The sequence below is a fragment of the Anser brachyrhynchus genome (assembly GCF_964034855.1).
Source record: "Anser brachyrhynchus genome assembly, chromosome: 1".
Lineage (NCBI taxonomy): Eukaryota > Metazoa > Chordata > Aves > Anseriformes > Anatidae > Anser > Anser brachyrhynchus.
In genome coordinates, this window is record NC_137694.1 from 61,419,762 (window position 1) to 61,444,149 (window position 24,388).

General features: G+C 40.7%; 2 protein-coding genes across 4 annotated transcripts in view; one reads left to right on the forward strand and one right to left on the reverse strand.

Annotated features, from left to right (window-relative positions):
• Window positions 1-85: 85 nt before the first annotated feature.
• Window positions 86-940, forward strand: NDUFB2 (NADH:ubiquinone oxidoreductase subunit B2). 2 transcript variants are annotated; one of them, XM_080569029.1, is made up of 4 exons: window positions 86-221; window positions 340-484; window positions 585-676; window positions 859-940. In XM_080569029.1, the coding sequence occupies exons 1-3, from the start codon at window positions 139-141 to the stop codon at window positions 657-659; spliced, it is 303 nt and encodes a 100-aa protein (XP_080425155.1). In that variant the 5' UTR covers window positions 86-138; the 3' UTR covers window positions 660-676; window positions 859-940. The 2 variants fall into 2 exon arrangements, with proteins under 2 accessions (XP_080425155.1, XP_080425156.1); XM_080569030.1 differs by lacking the exon at window positions 585-676.
• Window positions 941-1,626: 686 nt separating this feature from the next.
• Window positions 1,627-24,388, reverse strand: part of BRAF (B-Raf proto-oncogene, serine/threonine kinase) — an 84,901-nt gene continuing 62,139 nt past the window's right edge. The window contains exons 13-19 of one of the 2 annotated variants that reach the window (XM_080568932.1): window positions 22,764-22,940; window positions 21,199-21,245; window positions 20,494-20,612; window positions 19,619-19,750; window positions 16,738-16,872; window positions 15,722-15,875; window positions 1,627-9,521 (exon numbers count right to left, since the gene is read on the reverse strand). In XM_080568932.1, the coding sequence (XP_080425058.1) occupies window positions 9,499-9,521; window positions 15,722-15,875; window positions 16,738-16,872; window positions 19,619-19,750; window positions 20,494-20,612; window positions 21,199-21,245; window positions 22,764-22,940 (787 nt within the window). In that variant the 3' untranslated portion in view covers window positions 1,627-9,498. Of the gene's footprint in view, window positions 15,876-16,737; window positions 16,873-19,618; window positions 19,751-20,493; window positions 20,613-21,198; window positions 21,246-22,763; window positions 22,941-24,388 lie in introns of both variants that reach the window. The other variant, XM_080568933.1, reaches the window with a different exon arrangement.

Here is a 24,388-nt window from a genome sequence, read left to right on the forward strand (position 1 = left end):
GCGCCCTCCGTGCGCCAAGTCAGCCCCGAGGAGCAGGAGCCTCCTCCCCCCCCCCCCCCCGGCGGCGCGTTGGTGCCGGCCGCCGCCGAGGCGCCTTGCGATGACCTTGCGGGCGCGGGGCTGCGCTGCGCCGCCGCCATGTTGGCGTCGCTGGGGCGCTGCGCGGGGCGGCTGCTGCGGGCCGGCGGCACCGGGATCGGCACCGGGATCGGGCGGCGGCAGTGAGTGGGCAGCGGGGCCGCGGTGGGACGGGCCGGGAGGGTCGGTCCGGGTCCGGGTCCGGGTCCGGGTCCGGGTCCGGGTCCGGGTCCGGGTCCGTCAGCGAGGCGCTCGTTGCAGTGCGGGCGGCGGGGCGCACATCGAGCCGCGGTACCGGCAGTTCCCGGAGCTGACGCGGACGCAGGCGGTGCGGAGCGAGATCCTCAGCGGCTTCATGTGGTTCTGGATCCTGTGGCACCTGTGGCACAGCTCCGACATGGTGCTGGTGGGTGAGCCGCGGCCGCGCTGCGACGGAGGGACGGGGGGGGGGGGGGGGTGGATCGGGCCCGGCCGTGTGGTGACAGCGCCTCACGACATGGCTGCAGGGCCACTTCGCCTACCCCGACCCCGCGGCGTGGACGGACGAGGAGCTCGGCATCCCCCCGGACGACGCGGAGTAGGCGCCGGCAGCAGCGCGGTGCGGCCCCCCCCCCCCCCCCCCGTACCCCCCGCCCGCCCCCGGAGGGTGGCGTTTGGCTTCGTGGCCCCCTGCAGCTAACGGCTGAAGGCAGCGGGGGCTCCAGCCAGGGGGTCTCCCCCTGCCTCTGCCGTGGGAAGACGGGGAAAAAGGTTCTCAGGAGCCTCTTCTCTTGCTCGCAGGTCTGCGGAACCGAAGCGGGCCCTGGAGTGAAGTCTTTGGCTTTTCTGTCCCGATTTCAATAAAAGAAACCCTTAAGTTAAAGCGTACTTTGTTTGTGAGTGCTGTGGAACTTCTGGAGAGCTTCCCTACAGCTCTAGAGGTGGGGTACTTGGACCTGAATGAGCCTATGTGATCTTCGCGTAATAAATAACACGCTCCCCTGGGGGCTGAGGTGATAAATCTCCACAGCTGGAGAGCGAGGTAGAACTTGCACGAATGCGCAGTCGGTACAAATCCTGCCACTAAATGTCTGCCAGCCACTAAAAGGTGTGTGCAGGTAAAAATCCTGTTAGAACAGCAGAGGAACGAATTTAAATGACCTTTTGCTGAAATTTCATCAACAAAACCTGCCTTGAGGCTCTTCCCAACTTGGAGTAACAGTTCCTATAGGAGCAGAAGCAGCTACCTTAAAGGGAGGCCAACTTGTGCCAAGCTTCCCTGGGGGTGAGAGGGAATCTCCCCTCAGAGTTCAGAATAAGCGTTGTGAAGAGAAACCCTCTCTGAAGGTAAAAGCGTTGAGCACACCTTTCAAGGAAGAAACAGTCCAGTGTAAGAAAGGCAAAGGCAGGCGAGTTATTCTCTGTGCACAGAGTTCTAAACTAACTGTTAGTTTGTCTAAAAGTTAATTCTGAAGTTAACTTTTCACTCCCACTGAGTGACCCTGGCTGCACCTCTGGAACTTCATTGAGAGGACAAGTTGTGAATTACATGACAAACGATCTCCTTCAGACTTCTCCATGCAGTCAATCTTTATTATAGCAGTATTCTCATATTCACATCAAGTACATAGAACTTTTTGCCTTTTATATAATACAGAGTTCTTTAAATAACTTTACACAGAAATAGTTTTCTTCAATCTGAATTCAGCTATCAAATTTTATTATGTTTTAAGTCTCCATGCTCTCTAACCAAACTGGACAATATTTCCCATTGTACAAATTTACATGAGAAAAACTCCAAAATACAAATGAAGGGACAACAAAAGTAAAGGGGGGAAGGAACAAACAAGAAAAGTAAGTTGTATTGGCAATTACAGGGGAAACATGAGAGGGAAAGAAGGGGAGTTGCCATGACCTATACGTAACAGAAAACTGAAAATAAACATTTTGTTATGAATTAAAAAATAAATACAAGTTTCAAAACAATTACTCCATTGTAAGATTTTAAAAAGCAGCTATGGAAATCTAACACAATTTTTATTTTTATTTTTTAAGTAATCAGACTGGACCTTCTACTTTGCAGTCGTAAGCCCCTTGCAAACCTCTGGTGGTCAAAAAGAATACAGCTGAAAGGAATGTTGTGTTAGCACAGAGTTTAAATTGTTGGGACATATACATCATTGCACTAAGAAACAAACAAAAAAAGAAATCTGTATATAAATTTCCCTTTCCTCTCCTTACTACTTTGCCTCTCATAAACGAGCCTCTGTATTATGAGGTAATGCCATTGTCTTGACTATATATAAAAATAATCAAGTTTAAAGGATATAGATCAGTTTATCTATAAACTTTAAACGAGCCAGTCCTTTCTTACGCCCCCATGGGGTCCGACGACCGAGTGCTACACCTTCCATCGCTTGTCAATGAAACGTATGCGTTAAGCCTCCCGTGGAAACCCCTCCGAGACTGGTGCACCTTTCCTAACCTAGGAAAAGCTGCGTGCGCTCAAGTAAGAGAGAGAGAGAGTGCAACTTCTGCACGGCTGATTACAAACAGGTACACCTGCTCCTTCAAAACAAGGCAGTCACAGAAGGCAACAGTGGCCAGTCTGCATGTGTGTTTTGACAGGGAGGAAAAAAAAAAGGGACCCAGCGGGGCAGCTGATGGCTGATTACTTTTTGCAATTGCTTAAGAAAAACGTGTCATCCGCCCAGCCCCGGGAGACCCTCGGGAGGTCGGACACGGGGTGGGGAGTTGCGGCTGGGGGGTGAAGAGCTCGCAGTGGGGATGGCATGGAGCCGATGGGCTGGCTCCCGCAGCCCGTGTCCGACAGAGCCTGCTCCAGCAGCACAGGTCAGCGCCGGCTCCCAGGGGAGTTTCGAGGGCAGCGAGAAGCAGGGGCAGGACTTTTCCCCGGTCCCAACAGGTGAGAGCGGAAGAAAAGCCGTGGTGTGATTTGGGTCGCCAACACATGCAAGTCGGCCACTGGCAGGTTTCTGTCAGTTGAGGAGTGCGGAGAGCGGGGAGGAAGGGGAGGCAGGTAGGACACAAGGCTCATGAAGGAATGATGTGCATTTTTTTCTTTCCTTTTTTCCCCCCCCCAAAGGTTCACAGCTTTGAATAAAAAAGCACATTTATTGCACTTACGTTTTATTTTAGACAGAGTTAATTTAAATTATGCCCTCACAATCTCCCACCGTCCCAAAATAACCCGACACCCAAGTTTGGTCCATTTCGCCCCCCAGACCCAACATTTGTGCCCTGGTGGTGGGCTTCATTTCTCCTAAAACGTTCCATGAAACTCCCAAACACACACACAGATTTTCTTTTCAACTAAGGTGATTACACAAATGCAACACAGAATGACATTTAGCAAACCAAAAACGAACCATTTTTCAAACCCAAACAAAAAAGAACACATAATCCTTTGCTCTTCTGTTTTACTCAAAAGTCAATGTCACACAGGGCTTGCTCTCAAGTACAGCTGCTGCCAATGCGGTACGCGGGACAAAATGTCTGGGCGCGCCACGGCTCCTCTTAAGGAGACGGGATGAGCTGAACATGCTGCTGCTGCGATGCTCTAAAGCAAACGCCTAGGTAGTTTAGCAGTTCCAAAACACTCCCATCAGCTCCCTTCTCTTGGCAAAACAGGAAAATGACTTTTGTGATTTTGTATGCAAAAAAAGACAATCCCCCAATTCTTTATGTATACTTTTAGTGCAGAATTTGCGGTCGGTAAAAGGATTCCAGATAGTTCCTGCAATGTTAGTAAAACCTTTTTTTTTTTTTTTAATTATACTTTGATTTCTAAAAGGGTCAAAACCAAATTAAAATCAGCCTAATATTTGCATGAACTGTCCATTTAGACATAACTCTGTGATTTACAATTATGTCCAAAGTCTCGCACCAAAAAAGAAAAGGGAAAGATCTGCGAAAGAAAAAGCACTAACACCGAAAGCCATTCTTTCGTCCTTCTGGACAAATAGGTTAAAACTGACACTAGTGTGTAGGTACTGCCAGAAGCCTGTCTAACCAGACTGAAACTTGAGCAACTCAAACTGGAACATGCTGGCTGTCCCTGCGCTGACATGATACCTATCGTCTCCCAGGGTTAACGTGCAGTAACAGTGTGCATTCCTGGGGAACTGCAAGAGGCCCGAGGAAGAGCTAAGGAAGCCTGCTGATATTCCATAAAACAAAATTAATTGCACTTTCCGGGCCAGGGAATTCATTGTATAATCTGATATATGTGGACTTTGATTACAGGAGTACTAGCCATCAATTTCTCCCAATCTAGTTCTCATTTTTCATCTACCATCTCGTTCCAAGACGTCATGACAGTGTAACTCAAAGCTTTACATTATCTTTTTTTGACACCATCTTGGTGTCTTTGGAGGGGGAGGAGGGTTTATTTATTTAGATTAAGTGAACCTCATTCAATTTTCAGTAGAGCAGATTTCAAGTAGCAGGTTTACTGTAACTGAATCAGTATCCTTCAATTCCTAGCTCTGAAATGATTGTAGGTGTTTTGGGGAATGCTCTCTGCTCTCCTTGCTCCTTTACAGAAGTTTACCAACTCCAAAATGCCTACCTATATTAACAGCTATATACAAAACTACTGCATCAGAAGTAAACCAAAGCCACTGCTCTAGTTAGAAAGCACCTGGTTTACATTCTGTTGTACTTTGTAGGTTGTGAAGGCACATGATCATTTGGCAAACTGCAAGACTCTTTTGGGGGGATTCCTATGTAAACCATTTCACAGAGGGTCTCGGTAGCTCTCTGAAGAAAAGACATGCAAGTTTTCACTTGAATTCACTCTTGGTATCCTCTATATTCTGCAATTTTTAAACAGTTTCCTCCCTCCACAATTTTGTCATTATTTACTGCTGACTTAGTAGCTTCTACATTAGCATCCTCGAAACTTAAATTCTCTGCTCTTTTGATGATTTTCACTTGGTAAGAAGTAATGAAGCAATGACGAAAGATACTTAAAAATGCATGCCAGAACAGACACGAAGTGCAAATGCATATTAACAGGGCTGCAGTAAACAGTTTGTTTCATAAACTCCTATGTAAAATGAGTAACAGAAAAACAGAACACCCAGCACCTTCGAAGCGATGCCGTAACAGTCCGTTCATGCAACTGGTTTTTAACTGAGCTTGACTGTACCTAGAAGCTTTGCCTGTCATATTGTGCTACTGGTGAAAGGTTTTTTCAACAGACAGAAGACATTGCCTACAGTACTATGAATAATTTGTGCTACACATGCTGTACTCACAGTTAAGAAGGGAATTCAATTTATAGTCTGTAAAGGTGTGAAATGTCTACATGCTTCTTCCCTAAATTTAGCCCCTTCAGTTATCAAATCCTCCACTTAACTTACACGTGATTGTAAGGTTTCTGAGGACCTGGCTTCCCCAGATATTCTGCAAAATTCTGGATGCGTTCACATCACCAGGCAAACACAGAAGCAAACTTATTTATACACGACCTTCAGTGTCTTTTCCCCCCCGTTGGGGCATTTGTGGAAGGACATGGTATTTATCAACAGCCAGCATTTCATTCATTTTAGATCATAACGGCCAAATCCTGCCTCTGATGAGTACGTACTAGTCCAGTTGATGCTGAGAGGCCACAGTAAGATGGCAGTACATGGCCTCAATCATTCTGCATCATCATCAGCTGCTAAAGCATTCCAGTACAAGAAAAGATGATTTTAGGTAAGCATAAAAGGCAGAAGTGGATTCATTTAATGACTTGCATGAGTTCAGGGAAAACAACAACAACAAAAAAAACCTACTGAGCTAATTGTATCTGGGGCCATATAGGATTTAATTCATGCAGAAATTACTTTCAAAATAAGCAGGCCTCTGTGCCCACACCATTTGGTTTAAGCTCCCCTACAACGTTCCAGTTCCAGCAAATATGCCATAGGGAACAATCACATACCGAACAGGGAAGATGTAACGGGTAACAGCTCTCTTCCAACTGTACGGAAAAGGCAAGGCAGAGGGGAAGATACGTGCGTTGGTAGTAAGGACATCATGAAGAGCTGGGCCTGGATACAGGTTGTTTTGAAAGCAGTTATTAGATACTAGACAAGCGACATGACTGCCTAGATGTTTGTCCCAACACACACACACACGCACAAAACATGTACTAGCATTTCCATCCTATGGCACGTGCTTGTGGTTGGGACATCATAGAGAAGCTTAAGAAGTTTGGTGCAATGAACATGAATGTATTTGTTATTTCATTTTACTTCTTTCATTGCAATGCTATAACAGGGTATTTAATTCTTGTCTACTCATCTCCCCATTCCCTAAACATCAACAGGGCACCTTTAAGACTAATTCTGATGGCATGCAAGACATCCAGAAACATTCTTGAAGGAAAAGATATATAAAAAAAATAATCCCAGTTATTTACAAACCAAATTTCTTCCAAAGTTTTCCATGAGTATTACGTGGGACCTCTTATAGACAAACATGTTACTACAGCTATCCAAAGGGAAAAGAACAAACATGGAAACCAGTAGAAATGCATCCTGAAAGGATTTCTCTAAACAGCAGCCAAACAACTTGCACATTCCTCAGGGAAAAAAAAAAGACGCAAAACAGAAAAATGAAACAAAACAAACAAACCCCAATTAAAAAAAAAAAAAGAAAACACAACATAAAGATCATGTGTTACTTATAAAGTGCTTTGCATGGACAAGGATAGCAATTTTCCTTGTGCTTTTCCTATGGGCTCAAGAAGCATATCGTAGACTAATGGGTAATGAATCTTCACAAAAATAAGTTCGTTTTAAGCAAAGGAATTCCTAACAGTTACATTTTAGCAGACAGTTTTCTGCTAGCATGACCTTGTGGAAGGAAACTAGGGCTTTTATCAAGCTCTGTGAAACCAACGACTCTTGAACCACCTGTACGTACTCGCTCCGGTAACAGTTTCTTTCAAGAGCATATTAATTTCCAGTATGCCCTCCATTTACAAATTAGGCCACAGCCCATCCAAGGGCTGAAACGACGCGTGGGGTGGAAGGAGAATGAGCAGCGAGGGGGCCCTCTTGGAGCTGATCTCTGTGAATATCTCACCGGCCTGCCGACGGCACCGGCCCCGCCGCCTGCCACCCGGGTCACGTCCGTGCCTCCGACCACCGCTCGCTTCAGCAGCTTCTCCACACTGGGAAGTGGCTATTGCTACTAGTGAAATTCCTGCCAATCTCAGTGAGGAGAAAAAGCCTTACAGCATCTGAAGACCCACAGCAGACGAGAAAAAATTGTGCTTTTTTTTTTTTTAAATGCATCCTGTACACAAAGTCAATTCTATTCATGTACCAACATGAATCACTTCATTCTTGTAGTGACTATTAAGTCATTCACTATTGCTGTCTTGCTAATGTTTGTGGAATTAATATGAATACACAGTATTTCAGTTATAATTCCCACTTCAGATTAGTCCGGTCCCTATAAGCCCAGTAAATATTTACTGACGACCATCACAGACTACCAGCAACGCCGCACAACTCCGGGGTTTTAACACCGCGTCCCGCTACTGACGTGTGTTTCTCCCTTAGCCCGAGAGCAGCCTTCTGCAGACAGAAACACGGACGGTCCCCTCGCCCGATACACACGTTTAGTAGGGACACCGCATGTACACACACTTAACTCCTTCATTTATTTGTCACGGTTTTGTCTAACACCTCCCTCCCCCCCAGACCTCCCAGCCAGAGGTGGGTCAGCTCTCCTGCCTCACGTGAGTGGTACAGGGCAGATACGGATCAAATTCTGAAAACTTCTGTCTGAGCTTGAATTTCTTTCTAATGTGGTCTGACTTGCCTCTGTACAAATAATTTACATTTAATACCACATGCCAGAGAACTCTGCAAACAGATCACATCACAAGATATTCTACTAGAGGTAAACAATGTGCAGAACTTGATGAGCTTTTTTTTTTTTCCTTTTTTTTTTTTTTTTTTTTTTCCCTGACTGGGTAACTTGTCAAAAAGCTACCAACCATTTGAAAACCAGGACTGGAGGACAGGAAAACAAAGCACTCTGAAGTAGATACCGCCACCTTCATCCCAGGTTGCAAAGTGTACAAAAGGGAAAGACAAACGGAAGGGAAGGAGATCACAGGGAAGAAAGCGATGAGAGAAGTAGTCAGCGTGGATCCAGCAAGTACCGTTTTGTTTTGATCTAACAACTTGCCATTAGGACAAGATGCTCCACATTTACACACACACGTATCAGAGGACATTTAGTTAACAGGATAAAAATCATTAAAAAAAAAAAAAAAAGCTGTTGAAAGTACCAAAACAATTTTCGGAATGTCTAATTCTAGGGGGTTTTGTATTTGTATTCAATTCAACCTGAGAACTTTTTTTCCCATTTATGACAACATTACATATCGGTAAGGTACCTGGCATTAACCTGCACCCTCGTTTAAAATAAAACTTTTAAAGTAGGTACATACACCGTTCACAGTCTGTATCAGGAATTCTACAGACTTCAGATGCTGCGGTAGCATCTTTGATAAATACACTGTATCATATGATACCAAAAAAAAAAAAGAAAAAAAAAAGGACAATCTCGCTACTTTTTTTTTTAAAACTTGTTTGTTGCTGGACCAACAAAAGAAGGATCTACTTAACCCTTCTAAAAGATGTTGTATATGCACACACCAAGAAAATACTGGAAAAGGAAAAGGTTAAGGTTGGTGGTTGTCATTTGTTTTTTGAGGAAGTGATAAAGTAAATCTGAAAAAAAGTGCAGCAGCATCCCCTTTTCCTTCAGATTAACATCTTCACCTTTAGAGTAACATCTTCTCCAGCTTCCACCACCCCACGCTTTTTAATTTTACTGGAATAAAACCCCCCAATTTAGACAGAATTAAGTGTTTGACATTGTAACACAGTGAAAAGGGGATACTGCGTTGTCCACAAACCAGTGAGTACACCAGGAAGAGAGATCAGAACGGAGGATGATTCTTTTAATTAGCACTCATCAGATATTCAGCCTCTGATGATACGTTGTTAGAGGGAGAAAGCCGGCCGGCAGACCATCCAAAGCAAGTCTCCTAAGTTGCAGCAGCAGTTCCATCCCCTCATGCCTGAGCACCAAAGTCAAACCACGAGCGCCCTCTCCTCTCTCCTGGGAATGATGCCAACGGCACAGGCAGCCACTGCGGGTCTCCGAATGCACATGGTGTTTTGTGTTGAAGGAGAAACACTGGCAGCAGAGTATTCTGGTTCCTAAAAAGGTACTTTTTCCCATTGTGTTGGACTGGCAGTTCCATTCTGCTCCACTTTTAAGCTTATGGATATCTTTTCTAAATTACTTTAGGCTTGGCGGAGCAGAATAGAGTTTTGATGTTAAGAAACTGTAGGAACACAAGACTTAAATAACAGAGTGGGTGCTGCCATGGTGCTGTGGCTACTTGAACGCTGCAAATTCTCCTGTAGAGGGAGGACAAGAGCTTGGTTTAAAAAGGTGATTTCAGTTACGAGGCGGTCAGAGATTTTCTCCAGACTAGCTGAACATTAGGTTGGATATCAAAGATGTTAAAAAATGCAAACTGTTAAAATTAAAGCATAAAAGAAACACAGCAAACGAACACTGAATACAGACCCAGCATATTTTACTGAAAAAGAATTTCTTGAAAGCAAGTTATACCCACTCTTCCCAGGACAGAGGTCTGCAGGTTCAAGCAAAGTCTAATCATCATGCATTTAAAATAAAATCTGTCAGGTAAATTTCACTTTAAACTCCCTATTTATTGCATGTACATCCTCCTCAAAAACAGTAATTGCAGTAAGTGTGTCAGACTGCAAACTAATTTCTATCCTGGTATAAAACTGGTTTAATAGCAAATGTGACACACCCGTTAACCTTTAAATACTATATACAGTAAAGTGCCTGAGTATTAAACTAGTACTAAAGAATGCCATAATCTGGTTTAGAGACAAACATAGAAACCTACCGTGAGAAAACAAAGACTGATGAGATTGTCTGCTTAGGCCCAGACCAGAAATTAGGCCTCAGTAACAGGGAGCACAAGAAATAAAGCAACCCTATGTTCCCTAAGAATTATTGAACAAACAGACGTTCTACACAGTGCTTTCACGTGCAACCATCTCATGAAACTCTACATAGTTTATTTAGTCTCAGCACACCGTAGGACAGCCTGATAGCAGTTCAGAGATGAAGAAACCATGGCACCTTGGAGTAAAATTGATGCCCAAGGTCTTAAGTTTGCCAGCACCTTGAAGCTGAAACTAAGATATTCATCCTCATCCTCTTAATCCTATGCTTTAGCTAAAAAAAAAATCCCTGCCACCCACAGAAATTGTATTCTTTAGGATTTTGATGGAGGGGTGTGCAAATATGCTTAACCCAAAGGACTCTGGAGTGGAAGAAAAAGAAATGTACATATAACTTCCCATTGTTGGGTTCCATGTTTATTTTGGGTTCGTTTATGCCATTTTGTGACAGGACTTCTCAGAGCTTTCCTAGTAATGAAGGAATGAAATACACAGAAGAGACCCTCTGCCCCAACAGTAGGGTGTGAATGCTGTCACATCTGAACAACTATTCCCTATCTTAGTGTCCTTCCATCTTTTCAGGAGCAAGTGTTTTGTTGGTTTCCACTTTTCTTAAGATTTTTATTCTGAATATTGGAAACAAACTGGAAATATCCCTAAGAACAGAATTTTAGACTGACAGCATTAATTCAATTGAATGTCTTGCTTTATAAAGAAGGGAACCAAGAAAATGACCAGCAGCCTGCATGGGGGAGGCGGAAGAAAGGGCATCCATAGGCCTGGAAGAAACAGCTGATATAGCTGATTTATAACAGAAAGAAAGCAGGGAAAGAGAAGAGGACCCTATACCTCATGGGAGATGAGAAGGGAGGGCACCCAAGGTCTAAAGTAAGAGTGGTAGGTATGGGGGGCTGCGAAACACCCCGAGCTCTATGTGTCCTGATAGTCTATGGCGGTAGCTATAACATTAAAAACAAAATAAACCAAACACCTTCATGATGAGACTAATTGCCTTTTTTACTAGTTCTACTAACAGATAAAGCCCTTGCTCTAAAATACCCTATTTGATAATTTTTCTTGCTTCTCTCTAGCACATTTCACCAATCTCCCAACTCTCTTCATAACATCTTCTAGTAGCACCTCAATTTTTGTACTTTTCTCCCCCTCCTTTTTTTCCTTTTACGAGAAGGACAAGAAAAGTGATCAAGTATTGCCTGTGAAGCTAATTTTTAAGAATGACATTCATGCTTAGCTACACTTTCAAAACATGCTATACTTATTTTTTTCCGTCTGCTTTCCTAAATTGCTGATTAAAGATCAATTTATAAACAAGAGATTGCTCTCTCATTACTCATCCTGTCCTTCTGCCCATTTCTGCTAATAATTCAGCTTCTAGTAGTCATACGGGGATTTCAGATGATAAAAGACGAACCATTAATTAGGAAAGGGCAATGGAAAAACAGGAGCAGAAGTCAGGAAGTATTTCAGATAGGATAGTAGCTTTAAGCATTGATTTTCAGACTTTTCCTCCACTTAAATAAAACCTTAGCAAAGATGTTTATTTGTTTATTTATTTATTTATTTATTTGGTGACAAGCTAATGGTAAATCTCCCCTTTCAAAACTGAGGTGCTAATCTGCTCTCAAATCAATAAGTGACCAAATAGGTAACATGTTCATCTAATAGTGGGATTATGTTGATTGAACACGTATAACATGTGGTTACCAGTGCAAGCTTTCCCTAGATGAAGAATGTAGATGGCATTATCTATCTACATTGCAGGAATTCTCTGTCATGTTAGGTGAAAACAGAACTTTCTGAGGAGTAGCTAAAATGCTTTATGTCACCCTTTCTACTCTGACAATCTAAAATATCTGTAGCTGGTTCTTTTATCTTCCCAAATAAATCCCACCCGTAGAAGGGGGAGAGAGCACAGGCAACCCCTTCCTGAGACTCAGGATGCGTGCAGGTAAATGAAATAACCTGGACTATGAATTCACTCTCCTGTTCAAAGGACAGGAACGTCTGGCTTGAGAGCAATGAATGGGTGAAGTGAAGACAGCTTTAGGAACGTGTTCTGATATGCTCTGTCCTGCAGGAACAGGATCCCCCTTGTGGAACACACAGAGTATTTGCCAGTGAAAGGGTAAGAAGCTGGGCCATGGCTGCTCCAAGTGAGGTCAGTTTACTCTGAAGCTATGAAACCACATAATTTGTGATTTGGGATGTGATAAAAACAACATTTTTATATTTTTATTTGTTGTGAGACAGACATCTGATGTGAGCTTTTTACCAAGAAGAGCTTTGGATACTTGCTTTGACTGGTAACAGAGAAAGGCCTTTCTTTCTAAAGGGTGCATAGCATTTGAAAAGCTGCACTACCTACAGAGCCCTTTTGAGTTAGTTGCTACTGGTCTTTTCACACTTGTCACGTTTTATATGCACTATTTTAAATGCACCTCCAAAATATCTGTGCGAAAAAGATGACCACGTTATTTCTTATTGTGTCCAAAGAACATATTATAAGGGCATTTTCTAAGCAAACCAACTGCCCCTTATTTCTGGAAGGATTTAGCATGTAGTTGCCAAAATGTATGCTCACAAATTTAAAAGTAAGCTGGATTTCTGAGGTCACTAAGGTATGTACCTGGCATCCTAACTATTCTACTTATCCCAGGGTAGATGCCACTTTTCTTAGAAGAATCGGAAAGAGAAGCATGGTTCCCTTCCAGGCCCATGCCAGCTGAAGATGAGAATAACTGGCTTATCAAAGGGAAAGTATTTCTACACCAAATACACCTACTTGCCTGGATTACATTTACAGACACAGGAAAAAAAAAATGTGAGAAAGAGGCAGTTTTCTGTCAGATCTTGCACTGATCTTCTAATACGGATACCATCCGCTGGCTAAATAAGATATTTGGAACAGGGCCTGATGTTGATAATTAATATCCTCAGAAGAATATGCAGCAGTATTTAAGAGGATCTGGTCCTTCTAGAAGGTACCAAGAGAGATTTTGTTTCTATACTCAGACGTAGAGAGGTAAAGAAAAAAGGAATCACACAGTATAAATTACCTACCCAAGAAAGCCTGGGTTGTTACAGACCTGTTTTCAGTACCTATAGATATCTGTTGCTAAAAAATATAACTGAGTCGCATCTGTGAAAACACTGATCAAAATCCATGGGTAAATTTAGGCCTTTCCATCCTACATATGTTTCAGAATTCCATTGAAGATGCAATTATAAGCTACAGAAGTTAAACCCCTAAATGCCTTTTATGCCAGATCAAGGCAATGATCAACAAAAAACTGTTCTTTTTGGCTTCATAAAATGCTTAGTAAGAAGCTAAGATCATGTTATGGTCGTGGATCCCAAATCATGCCTGATGTGTAGGAACAGTAAATGACACAGGAAGAATTCTAGTGCACTGACCATACAGCAGGCAATGGGGCCAAACACATCTAAGGATAGCAGCATTTTTTCCCCCATAAATTGTAGTTCCTACAGCAATGAAGGACAATCTTAACAACCACAACCAAGACTACTACAACGAACAACTTGCTTGAACTGATCTGGCAGACCCAAGAAAGAGTAAGACTAGGTAAGGCAGTGATGGAGGCTCTGCACTCTCCATTACTCTCAGTGTGGTGAAGCCTTTTCTGTGTGGGATGATGCACTTCTAGACTCTGCGGAATGCCCAGCAGCCCTCCTCTTGCTATTTACTGACACAGGCATTGCAGCCTGCACTGAATAACATATCCCAAAGGTTAAGAAGCATTCCTCCTGGCTTTCTAAAATAAAAAAAAAAATGAGTAAGAAGAAAAAAAATTTTAATCCTGTTTTCATTTTAAGATAGGCCTGCCAAAATGAGGCAAAACTACCAGAAAGACGGGAAACAGATTTTCTGAAAAAATAACTTTCATCAATAACTATTTCCATAAGAGCTAGGTTTCAACAGCTGAGTTTTCTTAACTAACAGAAAGAGAAAAGTTAGTTCCAAAACTGTTCCAACAGTAGAAGCCAAAAAGACCATTAGAATCTGGCCAGTAAATGTAGAAATTGCTTACATCTCTTCAAACTCTCTAACTTCCCTGTTTTAAAAGGCTCAGTTGCCAGCAAGACAGCAGAAAGGAAAACCTTTGTGGAATTTCTTCATCTATTTCAAAAACATATTGCTAACAATATGCACACCTCTCTATAAGTACCTTTCTGGCCCTTTAAGTCTTAACAAGAGTAGAAATAGCTTGTTTCCAATGCAGAAATATCTGTGAAAATGAACAGCTTAACGGCCTAAAACAAACAAAACTATATAATTAATTTCAAAATATGCAAGAACACAGTTGTTAATAATATTACTGTTTGTTTTCATATCTGACATCAAAGACTGATGTAACCTGAACCAGTACTCTGATTCACCTGTTCCACAGGAATGGTCCAGAGAAAAATAAAATCTTTCAAGTGAGCTGACAGGATCGTGATAAGGTTTCTCACTTTGTCAGTGAGGTATCTAGCCTGATTCTATTCTAGTCAAACTAGCAGCTTCATATGGAAGTGAAAAAAACAATCCCTCACTGAGCAGAAGCGTGTTCTGTAGTATTATTAACAATATTAAAGTAATTAAAGTATTTTACCTTAACAAAATTCATGGTATAATACTGATTTCCACGCAAACAACTGCTTTTTCAAATCCTCTTTTCCTATTACGGATGTTAGCAGCTTTTTTCTCTTATTTAGTTATGTTCCAAGCTTTTTATTTATTTATTTATTATAAAGTTCTTGCTAACTGAAGGCTACAGAAACCAATACCAGTCAGCAAAAGCAGAGATAGAGAATTTCTTTTGTTGCATTGTAATAGAACATTTTGAGATGGTCTAAACTATAGCACATCAGAGCATTTAGGCAAAAATGAAAACTAACAGAAACGAAACAAAACAAAATGAACAAACAAAAATAAGCCACCACTCCTCTGCAGGACGAGATGTTCTCTAAACAGCACTATTTTAAAACCTTAACTTTTTTTAAAAGTGTCAGACATCACTAAGGTCTTTCTTTGGATTACGTGTTGCTTCTGCTTACTTCTGCTGACCACAAGCAGTTCTGACTGCACTCAGCCTTGCAGCTAAGTTCGTGTTGCCCATTGTTTCCCACATATGAGTAGCATTACTAACTGAAGGATCTAAAGCCTTATCCTCATAAATAATGACCTCAACTGGAAGAAAAAAAAACACACAAAAAAACTTTGTTTGAGTTGATTAAAAATAAATATACTCCTGAGTAACTAATTCAAATCAATAAACTAGGCAAAAATGACGCCCAATGACCTTTAGAGGAGTTTTACTCACTTTGAAGTGACTTTTCCCATTTCTCTTAAGTGACCTTATAAATCTTCTTGTGCCAGCTGTTCCCAAGGCACTCCTTACCAACACAGACTTGTACCCAGGACATTCAATGCCCAGAGTTAGGAAGCGAGTCTTCATTCCCCCGATAAACTTTAAAAAAGTAGCTGGTAGGAACTGAGAACGTACAAATGTGTTGCACACATCGGAACACACCAGCACACAGACACACAGGCACATGCTTTCACATGTCTTTTCAGTGTACTGGAAACCCACCGTATCCCCCTGCTTGGATGGGTGTTTTTGGAGAAGCACAAGCATACAGACTAAAATCCTCTGTCTGGAAGCCAGCCCGGTTTAATGACGGCTCAGATGCACTGCGGTGAATTTTTGGCAATGACCGGGCCAGAAGCTCAATGGAGGCAAGAATCTAAAACAAGCAGAAAATAAGTGATCAGATCTGTTGTTCTCAAGTTTCAACAATCTCTTAAAACCAAAGGCAGAACATCAATGAACTACAAAAAAAGATATTTATACACACATTGAAACAGAAACAAAAAAACAATTACTGCACCGCACTCTTGTGCTTACGTCTTCACAAGCCAAGAAGGACATTTTGTGAAGAAACCGTCTCATTTTCCCCTTTAAAAGGGCATGCTGATTTCCCTGTGTAAGCGTAAGGCAAACAGTTGCTTTTTATTTGCTTCCTTGTTTATGCACTGTTACCTATACCTATTATTGCCGTAAACAGTTTCTCTGGAAGCTGTCTCCCTAATACCATCTACCAAAAAGCCAGCAGGGGGAGCTCAATTTATTTTTGAAAATGCTTTGGTACGTTCAAAACAAACTAAGGTTTCCCCCTTCAAGCTTTTAGAATCCAAACCTCCCCCTGCAGGCATGATAAATAAAGTTTTGTCTCCAAACTATCGGTCTCCCCTCATAAAGCCTGAGGGAGAGGAAGGAGCAGAGCATAAAGATTTCTGAGAACGTACACAACAAGCTCTAATTCATGTGTTTAATTGCAATCATTAATTTCACTATTGCCATGGAAACTTTCTCCAACAAATAAATGATTTTCCAAATACACAAGTCATTTGAATATCTGCTTTTTGAATTGAAAATTAACATTTCTTATTAAACAATAACCAGGTCTAATCCAGGACTCTTATGAAGTCCTGCTGTAGGACTAATCAAAAAAAATCTTGAACTAGCAAGTGAGTTCATAAGTGATCTTTATTTTTCATTTTTAAATTGTGAAGTCTACTGAGAACTAAAGAAAAAACACTCCTCACCTGTGGAAAAAGGGGTCTCTCGTCTCTTTTCTTTTTTAAGCATTCTGCCATTAATCTCTTCATAGCTTTTGGACAGTTGCTCCGTACTTTGCTGAGGTCTGGCGATAGATATCCTCGTCCCACCATAAAAATTATCTTTATTTTAGGAAAAAAAGATGAAGAGGAAGAAGATGAGTTCATAAAATAAACAGTAAAAAAAAAACAACAACAAAAAAAAGATGGATGTTTTGCTAAACTATTTTAGTTCCAGCAGCAAATTTTCTGCTCCCAAAGAACAGTATCTGGAAGTGAAATTGCCAGGTTTGTTAAGAGTAATGTTTGTTAGCTTGTTCAGTAAAGACAAGAAATTAGACTTTTCTTCCTCCTTCTCTTCTAAGAGAGATTTAGGAGAAACACGATGCTAGTAAATGGTTATCATTTATAGCAATGACCATCTAAAGAACAGTTCTTTGGTGTCAAAAACTGTTACAAAAACAAGAATAAGCAACTGTGGTAGGAATACAGTTCCTAAAAATAAATATTCTGTTTCATAATACAAAAGTCAACAGAAAGCTCACACTGAAAGGCATTTTAGGAAACACGCGGACTTCAGATATTAAAAGAAACCTTACCTTTTGAGAATAAATTCTTTCATTTGCTTTTCTACCATTAAAACTTATTATTGACATGTGACCATCCTTCCACCTCCACACCCCCCTACCCCCAAGAAAACCACATACAAAAATGAAACTGCCTTTCCTCTGTAGAAACTGAGTATTACATGCCCATTTTGATATTCACCTAGAGACAGACAGGCTTTGAATTTTTACAGTAATTTGTTTCGCATGGAAGGTTTAGATTTCACCTAAGGATAAAACTTAAGTATAAAACAAAGTAAATTAATAGAAAGCAGGAAAACAGAGTATGAATCTGGTTCATGTGCTCCTGGATATATTAAAAAAAAAACCACAAAAACAAACATCAAACAGCATCACATCAAGCCAAGGTCAAATGTAATGCAGTTTGAGTACTGCAGTTATGCTGCCACTAAAAAGTCCTTTCAAACTAGCTAATCAAAGATCCATTCATGCTGCAGCAGATAATCACTATCTTTTCTGAACAGTCAGACAGCCCCAGCAGATGTATCATCTTTATATTTAATGTAGTATAACTATTTCAATATCTTGACACCGGCAAAAAACTAAAACCACAACCTGCCAGAAAATCAAAAACAAAAAACCAAAACACACAACTCAAGCAAACTATCTATGCTATTTGCACTAACACTATCACAGTCCTTTTCCAACTTTCAACTTGCATCTGTGTTTGCATCAAGCGGGAGAGCAGATCTCCCAAATGGTTTCTTTAGAAATTCCCAAGTGCCAGAGCAGCATTTCACAGTACGGACTTGCCTACACCATCCCTAACCTCTGCTGCAAAGAGAATTATCACCTTCTAGCAGTTATTTTTTCCTAAATAATTACACTACTTAACTTGAAAACATTCAAAATTCATCATTATTTTTGTTTCTGATACACTGTTTGTATATAATATAGGGATTCATATTTTGATTAGAAGTTAGAAAAAGATTATCACTATAAGAAGAGTCCTAGTCTGTCTATAAAAATCTGTTAAAGTCAGAAAAACTCTTAGAGGTGTAACAAGAATGATGTTTTGCTCACTAAAAATGTCAGTTGTGACATATTATCTGATGTAGAAGCATCGATACAGAGTAGGCAATATTTCCATCTTTTTCAAACAACAGAGGATGAAAAAAAATCAAGAAATCAGATCACATTTTATATGTTGGGTTAACTTGCAATTTGAAATTTGTTTCAGCACTCAAATGTGAGCACCCATTTCACAGGGTTTCTGATTCAAAACTTAAAAGGTGAAAACAACAATGTCTGAATGCTGCTTTTAGAAGGCTAAAACCATCTGGTCAGGAATCTAGACACTTCCCTTTGTTTAAAGGACAGAAAAAATACAAAAAGAGGAGTCACTCCAAATCTGATGAATTGGAATGAAGTGTTCCGACAAATATGGAAGCAGCCTTATAAAATGGCATTCACAGATGAACGTTGCTATGGTTGCAATTCTCAAGTACTGACAGTGAAAAAAAACAAGGGATGCAGACACAGATACAACATAAATATATCACCAGCCAGATAAGGAATAGTTTACACCAAAGGTCTTGATGCATAGATCCTATTTCCAGATTTGACAGAGAGATGATAAATCAGACAAGCTTTCCTGAACATGCCTATCCTGTGGAGACATATTATGGGCGTGGGGTATCATTAGACTTATGGAATATTTGTTCACAATTAAGTAATCTTACAGGATTCACACGCTCTGGAAAGTCATATGCTCCATCAAGCAGAATTTGAGAAATGCTGATATCCTGAAACTCCATTAGATGGTGCATGCATTTCTCAACACGGCAATGAATATGAAACATTCGCTGAGATGATTGCCATTCCATTTTGTCAGTCCTGTTCCTGAGCTATTATTCAAGGCAGTTCAGGAGGTGGAAAAAAAGAGGAGTAACTGAACATACAGAGAATCATTTCTCCTTTGCAGAACTATTCTAAACTAGATTACTATTAAGTAACCTGCTCTCTCCTTAATAAGTATCCTGGCAACGAGCTCAGAATCTGAAAATCTATACTTCAAGTAAAAAAAGGAACAAAAGAAGAAGCAAAAAAAACCTCGAGAGAAGTAAGTAAATTGGTGCTATGTGGCTGAGGCAGATCTAAATGTAGAAACGTCATCTCAGAACATCAGAAACACAAATGGAACGCACAAAACAACAGAATAGGCACTTCACAGGACTACATCACTCTTCTTCAGGCCACAGCTGACTGAAGTCAACCCCTTCTCCAGCCCATGCTCTTTTTACCTGGTCCCTGTTGTTGATGTTTGAGTATGGTAACTGTCCAGTCATCAACTCATAAAGAACAATCCCAAACGCATACACATCCGACTGAAAACTGTATGGGTTTTTGTCTTGCATCCTTATAACTTCTGGTGCCTGTACCACAAAAGGAAACAATTAGGAAGGAAAAAAGGAAATATTTCACCACGTCAGGCTGCACCTTGCATACCAGAAACAAAATATGGACTTGTCCAGAGTATAACAGGTGCAAGGCCCACTCTTGGCTTCATGTGTTACTGAGTTCTAATATAGAGGGGATAATGACACAGATCTCAAAATCCGTGTCAATAATTGGTTCTATTTAGCTTGGTGATCCCTTTAGTGATTTATGACAGAACAAAATGACCCTGTCCAGGCTAAGATGGTATTTTGAAGGTAGAATTACAGCAACACTGAAAATAATGTCAACTAACAGAACCTTCAGTTTCTTCAAGTAGAAAAGAAGAAAGACGAGTTGCAACAGAGGTCATAACCGTACTTCTTAGGAAGATTTAAGTAGTTTGCATGACATCTTCAGAGTAACCATGTGTGAATCCTTAAAACTCAACCCTAAATTGATCACATCCTTTTTCCTTAGGCAAATTTTTTTCCTGTCAGTTTAACCCTCAGCACAGGGGAAGAAGACACTGAAGTTTTTTTTGTTTGTTTGTTTGTTTTGTGACTATTGGAAAATGTGCTTAAAGAAAAACTGAAATTCACTTAGAACTTCTAATTACTGCTTGGTCTTTCCAGCTTCAGACAGCTTTCATGTGTCCATGTGCTGGAAGGATAGTCTGAGAAAGCTTGGTCAAATGTCCTTAAATCAGTTAAAATAGACACACCACTTCCCCTTTACTTACCATCCATAGAATAGATCCAGACAACTGTTCAAATTGATGAGATCCACTCCATCGTGATTTCACTGTAGCTAGACCAAAGTCACCTATTTTTACTGTGAGGTCTTCATGAAGAAAAATATCTAAGTGGGAAATGTTAAGGGAAAACAAACAGTACTGGTTCTGTCCTCCAAGAACAATAAACAGCTAAAAACTTGCAACTTTAGACATAACAGTTTTAACCGTTCACTACCATTAAAGAAAGTTATATAATACAGATTCTAAGCAGCCAGCATGATGAATTATGGTACTTGAGGGTTACATATTTAATGACTAGGCCAGTGCTGAACAGCCTACAGCCCAGGTGACTTTCTTGAAATGCCAAGTACTCAACCACTAGAAGCTGAATATAGTCCATGAGTGAAATGGAAAAATCTTTCATTACAAGTAGAAACCCAACAATGTGAAATTCTTTGTTAAACTGCAACAAAATGTGCTATGTTATTGGAATCACAGCAATAGACATAATAAGTATTCATTACTTTTCTACTGATTATATAATGCCTTCTCAACCAAATTTCAACTCAACAAATAATCACACATGAAGAGGTCTTCACTTCAGTAAGGTCATTTCTGGCAGGAAAAACAAAACAAAACAAAAAAAAAAGAAAAAAAAAGAAAAAAAAGAATGCCGTCATATTCCAGAATCACATCTCTAGGAAAGGATACTATTACTCTTGAGGTCTCTGTGGATGATTGACTTGGCATGCAAATAACTGAAAAGGAACATCATAGATTAGATGGGTTAGATGTTATTCCACTAATGAACAGCTCAAAGTTCACTGTATTACCGAAACACAAACTCGGTAGATATTCAAACTGCACACGTCTGTTAAAGCACTAAAACATCAGTAATCCATGAAAGATCTTGCAACAGTCACAGGAGAAAACAAAAAACAAAATAAAGCTTGGATTTCCACCTCCAGCCTGTTGTTACTGAAGAATAAAACAGCAATTACATGTCATCTTCTGCTTTTCAGTTGCCTAAGTCAATATTCAGAATCAGAACTAAAGAATGTCAGTAGTTTTTGACATGCCATTCAGTGCTGAAGGCTCTGCCTCCCAGCCTTGATGGTGACTATCATGACACTTTGTGGGGTAATTCACAGCTTTAGGCCAGGTGTTTCCAAATTGTGGGACTTAAAAGTGCTTCCCAGTCTCTATGTGTATCCCATGACACAAGCCGACTGTTTTTTAGTGTGGGACTGGAAAAGAGATCCCCAAATTGCAGTCTGGATAAATACACTACAGGGAGGCCAGAGGAGAGTACTTGCCCCACAGCATAGATATAGCCTAAATTAGGCAACAAAGCTCTTTGGTTAATCTATTGGGCAACATGGCTCTTTGTTTAATCACTTAAGAGTGGCACAAACCTTTCAGAAAAGCCCCATTTTATGTTCCTGCTTTGAATTGTGCTCAAAGAGCAGTTTCTGTATCTCCACTACCTACAGAGGGAGCCTGGGGATATCAGCAGGCTAATAGAGGGTTGAGGCTGGTTGTTGCAAACACCTCCCCACCTCTTGACTGAAAATATAATCGAATGCTTAGTGGAAAAAGTACATGATTAACTGCAATCATCATAGTAGTTTTCCAGCTGAAGCGTGATTTCTCTGATCTTACATCGGTGTTCTGATTTTGACATACAATATTGGGCTAGTTTTCTAATTCACTCCACTGCTGTCTATGGGAGTAAGGATTACTTTACATGTAATCCTTAGAACAAAATAGTTGTTTTCTTCAAATGCTGAAATCTAGTACTTTGTTTAGAGAGCTACAACACTTATGAGAAATGTGGAAGAAATTGCATTCTTTTCACTAACAGGGCTGTCTGCATTCTGGGTTATCCTACAGGATTCTGTCCTTTCATTTGCAGGATGTTTCTCTTAAAACTCTTACCCTAAGACTATCTGCACTGTGAAGACCATAAAGCCTTGAACAGAAATCTTTTCTCACAAGATTAAAGATAATTACAGTGTGGTTAAACTTGCATTCTGCTTTCAGAGACCATATTCTTTGATTATGTGTACTTTCCTATGTTCCAGAAAAAGACCATGAAGTCTATTTTACTGATCAAAATAATAAACACTTCACCAAATACTTTGATTAAGGCAGGGCTTTGGGCTTGGCAAACCGAGCTGACAGCTAGACTAATTTGCCAATGTCAGTCACAGTGTGAAAGAGATACACAAACATTGTCACAATGCTCGTTTGCAAACAGATAATAAGAGACTTACTCCATGCCTTGTGCAGTCTGTCGTGCAATATCAATTAGTTTAATCATTTCAAATTTGGTCTCAATGATGTGTAGATGGTGATATAAACTTGACCCCTCACACCATTGGGTAACAATAGCCAACTGAGGCTTTGTTGAATAACCCATAAAAAGAAGGATATTCACATGCCGTGTTTTCCTGTTGGGGGAAAAAAAAAAGTATATCAGGAGGAAACTGATGAGGGAAAAAACAACAACAACAAAACAACAAGAGGCAGAACCAAATGCATCTTTCCAAATGGAAGTCCTTGGGTCAATCTCAGCTTCCCCTAAGATAATCCATTCCTAGATTCAGTCTAATGAATTATTCCAGCCTTTAACCTTTACTGTTGTATTAACATGGAACAGGTATTCTGGAGCAAGCACTGCTTTCTCTTGATTTTGCAAAAAAATAAAACAGCACAGGAATGCTCAGAAGATGTTGTTACCACTAAGTCTACAAGGGACACCAACAGTTCGAAGGCAGGCCTGGTTTTGCGTAACCCTAGTCCAGCTATACATGTTGCTGCCCATCAGGAGGACATCCCAAATGAAGTTCTAGTCTCAGTGACTTCTGGGAAATACAACCCTTTCCTTCAGAAACCATCAACATGCTTCCTTTACGAGGCTTCACTTCTTTTTAGTACTTTGATAAAAACTGTTTACTCTCTGTGGAGCCAGCACATGCAAAAGGATGGAAACAGGTATGAAAACTGTACCTCTGTAAAGTTATGATATTCTCTATGAATTTGTTTCCAAAAAGTACTGGGATAGACTGTGGTTCACCACAGAGATTTGGCCATATCAAATCAAACCTCTTCCAAAGAAGAAGCAACTCTAGACATAAAAGCTTCTCAAAGGATAATCCCCAAAAGATTATCTCAGCAGATATCCCAGTAGAATCAAGGCCTCAAAGAGTCTACTGATACATTGTAAAATCTGAAAGATTCTCCTAATTCCCCAGGAAAAGTCAATCACATTCTTAGTGTCATCAAATGGACATGATGAAGAACTAGATACTACCAAACACACCAACTAGAGGTCACAAAGATGAGGCACCTAAGGATTATGGAGCCTTTCCTAGGTTTCCCAGAGGCTGAAGAAAAAGAAAGGCAATCTTCCTTCTACACAGCTCAGTATTGAAGGCAGCCTACTCACTGCTTGACGAAACCTAACAGACCAAGCTTAAAACCTGTGGTAACTTCTTAAATCTGTATTCTGTGCTGTTGATAGCTCTTTATGTTTTCTTAAATTAAAAAACTAACATGAGAGCCTTCACTGTGAACCTGTTTGTCCTCTCAGCAATGCAGGCTAGGACAGTTCTAGACGATGTGACTGTGCCTTTTTCAGGTTTTAGGATTTGTCATGTGATACTGCGAGTAACTGCTGAGTAAACAAAAATCCACATTTTCTTGCAAATCCTACCTCAAGAAAGTACTGATGAAGCATAATGGGAAAGGCATGATGATGGGTATATCTGGCCCGTCTGGGTCAAAGGATAGGACAACTGACCACTTACTCTAAGTGCCGAAAGGATCAACAGTGAATGGCTAGACTCTAGCTACGGGACTGCCACAAGAAATCTGGACTAGGTATGAAATACAAGAT

What these genes read in the sequence shown, in the direction of transcription:
- NDUFB2 (XM_080569029.1), top strand. Translation starts at nt 139, where the DNA reads ATGTTGGCGTCGCTGGGGCGCTGCGCGGGGCGGCTGCTGCGGGCCGGC. An exon ending in ACCGGGATCGGGCGGCGGCA is followed by an intron (nt 222 to 339) that starts GTGAGTGGGCAG and finishes CGCTCGTTGCAG; the next exon opens with TGCGGGCGGCGGGGCGCACA. An exon ending in ACAGCTCCGACATGGTGCTG is followed by an intron (nt 485 to 584) that starts GTGGGTGAGCCG and finishes ACATGGCTGCAG; the next exon opens with GGCCACTTCGCCTACCCCGA.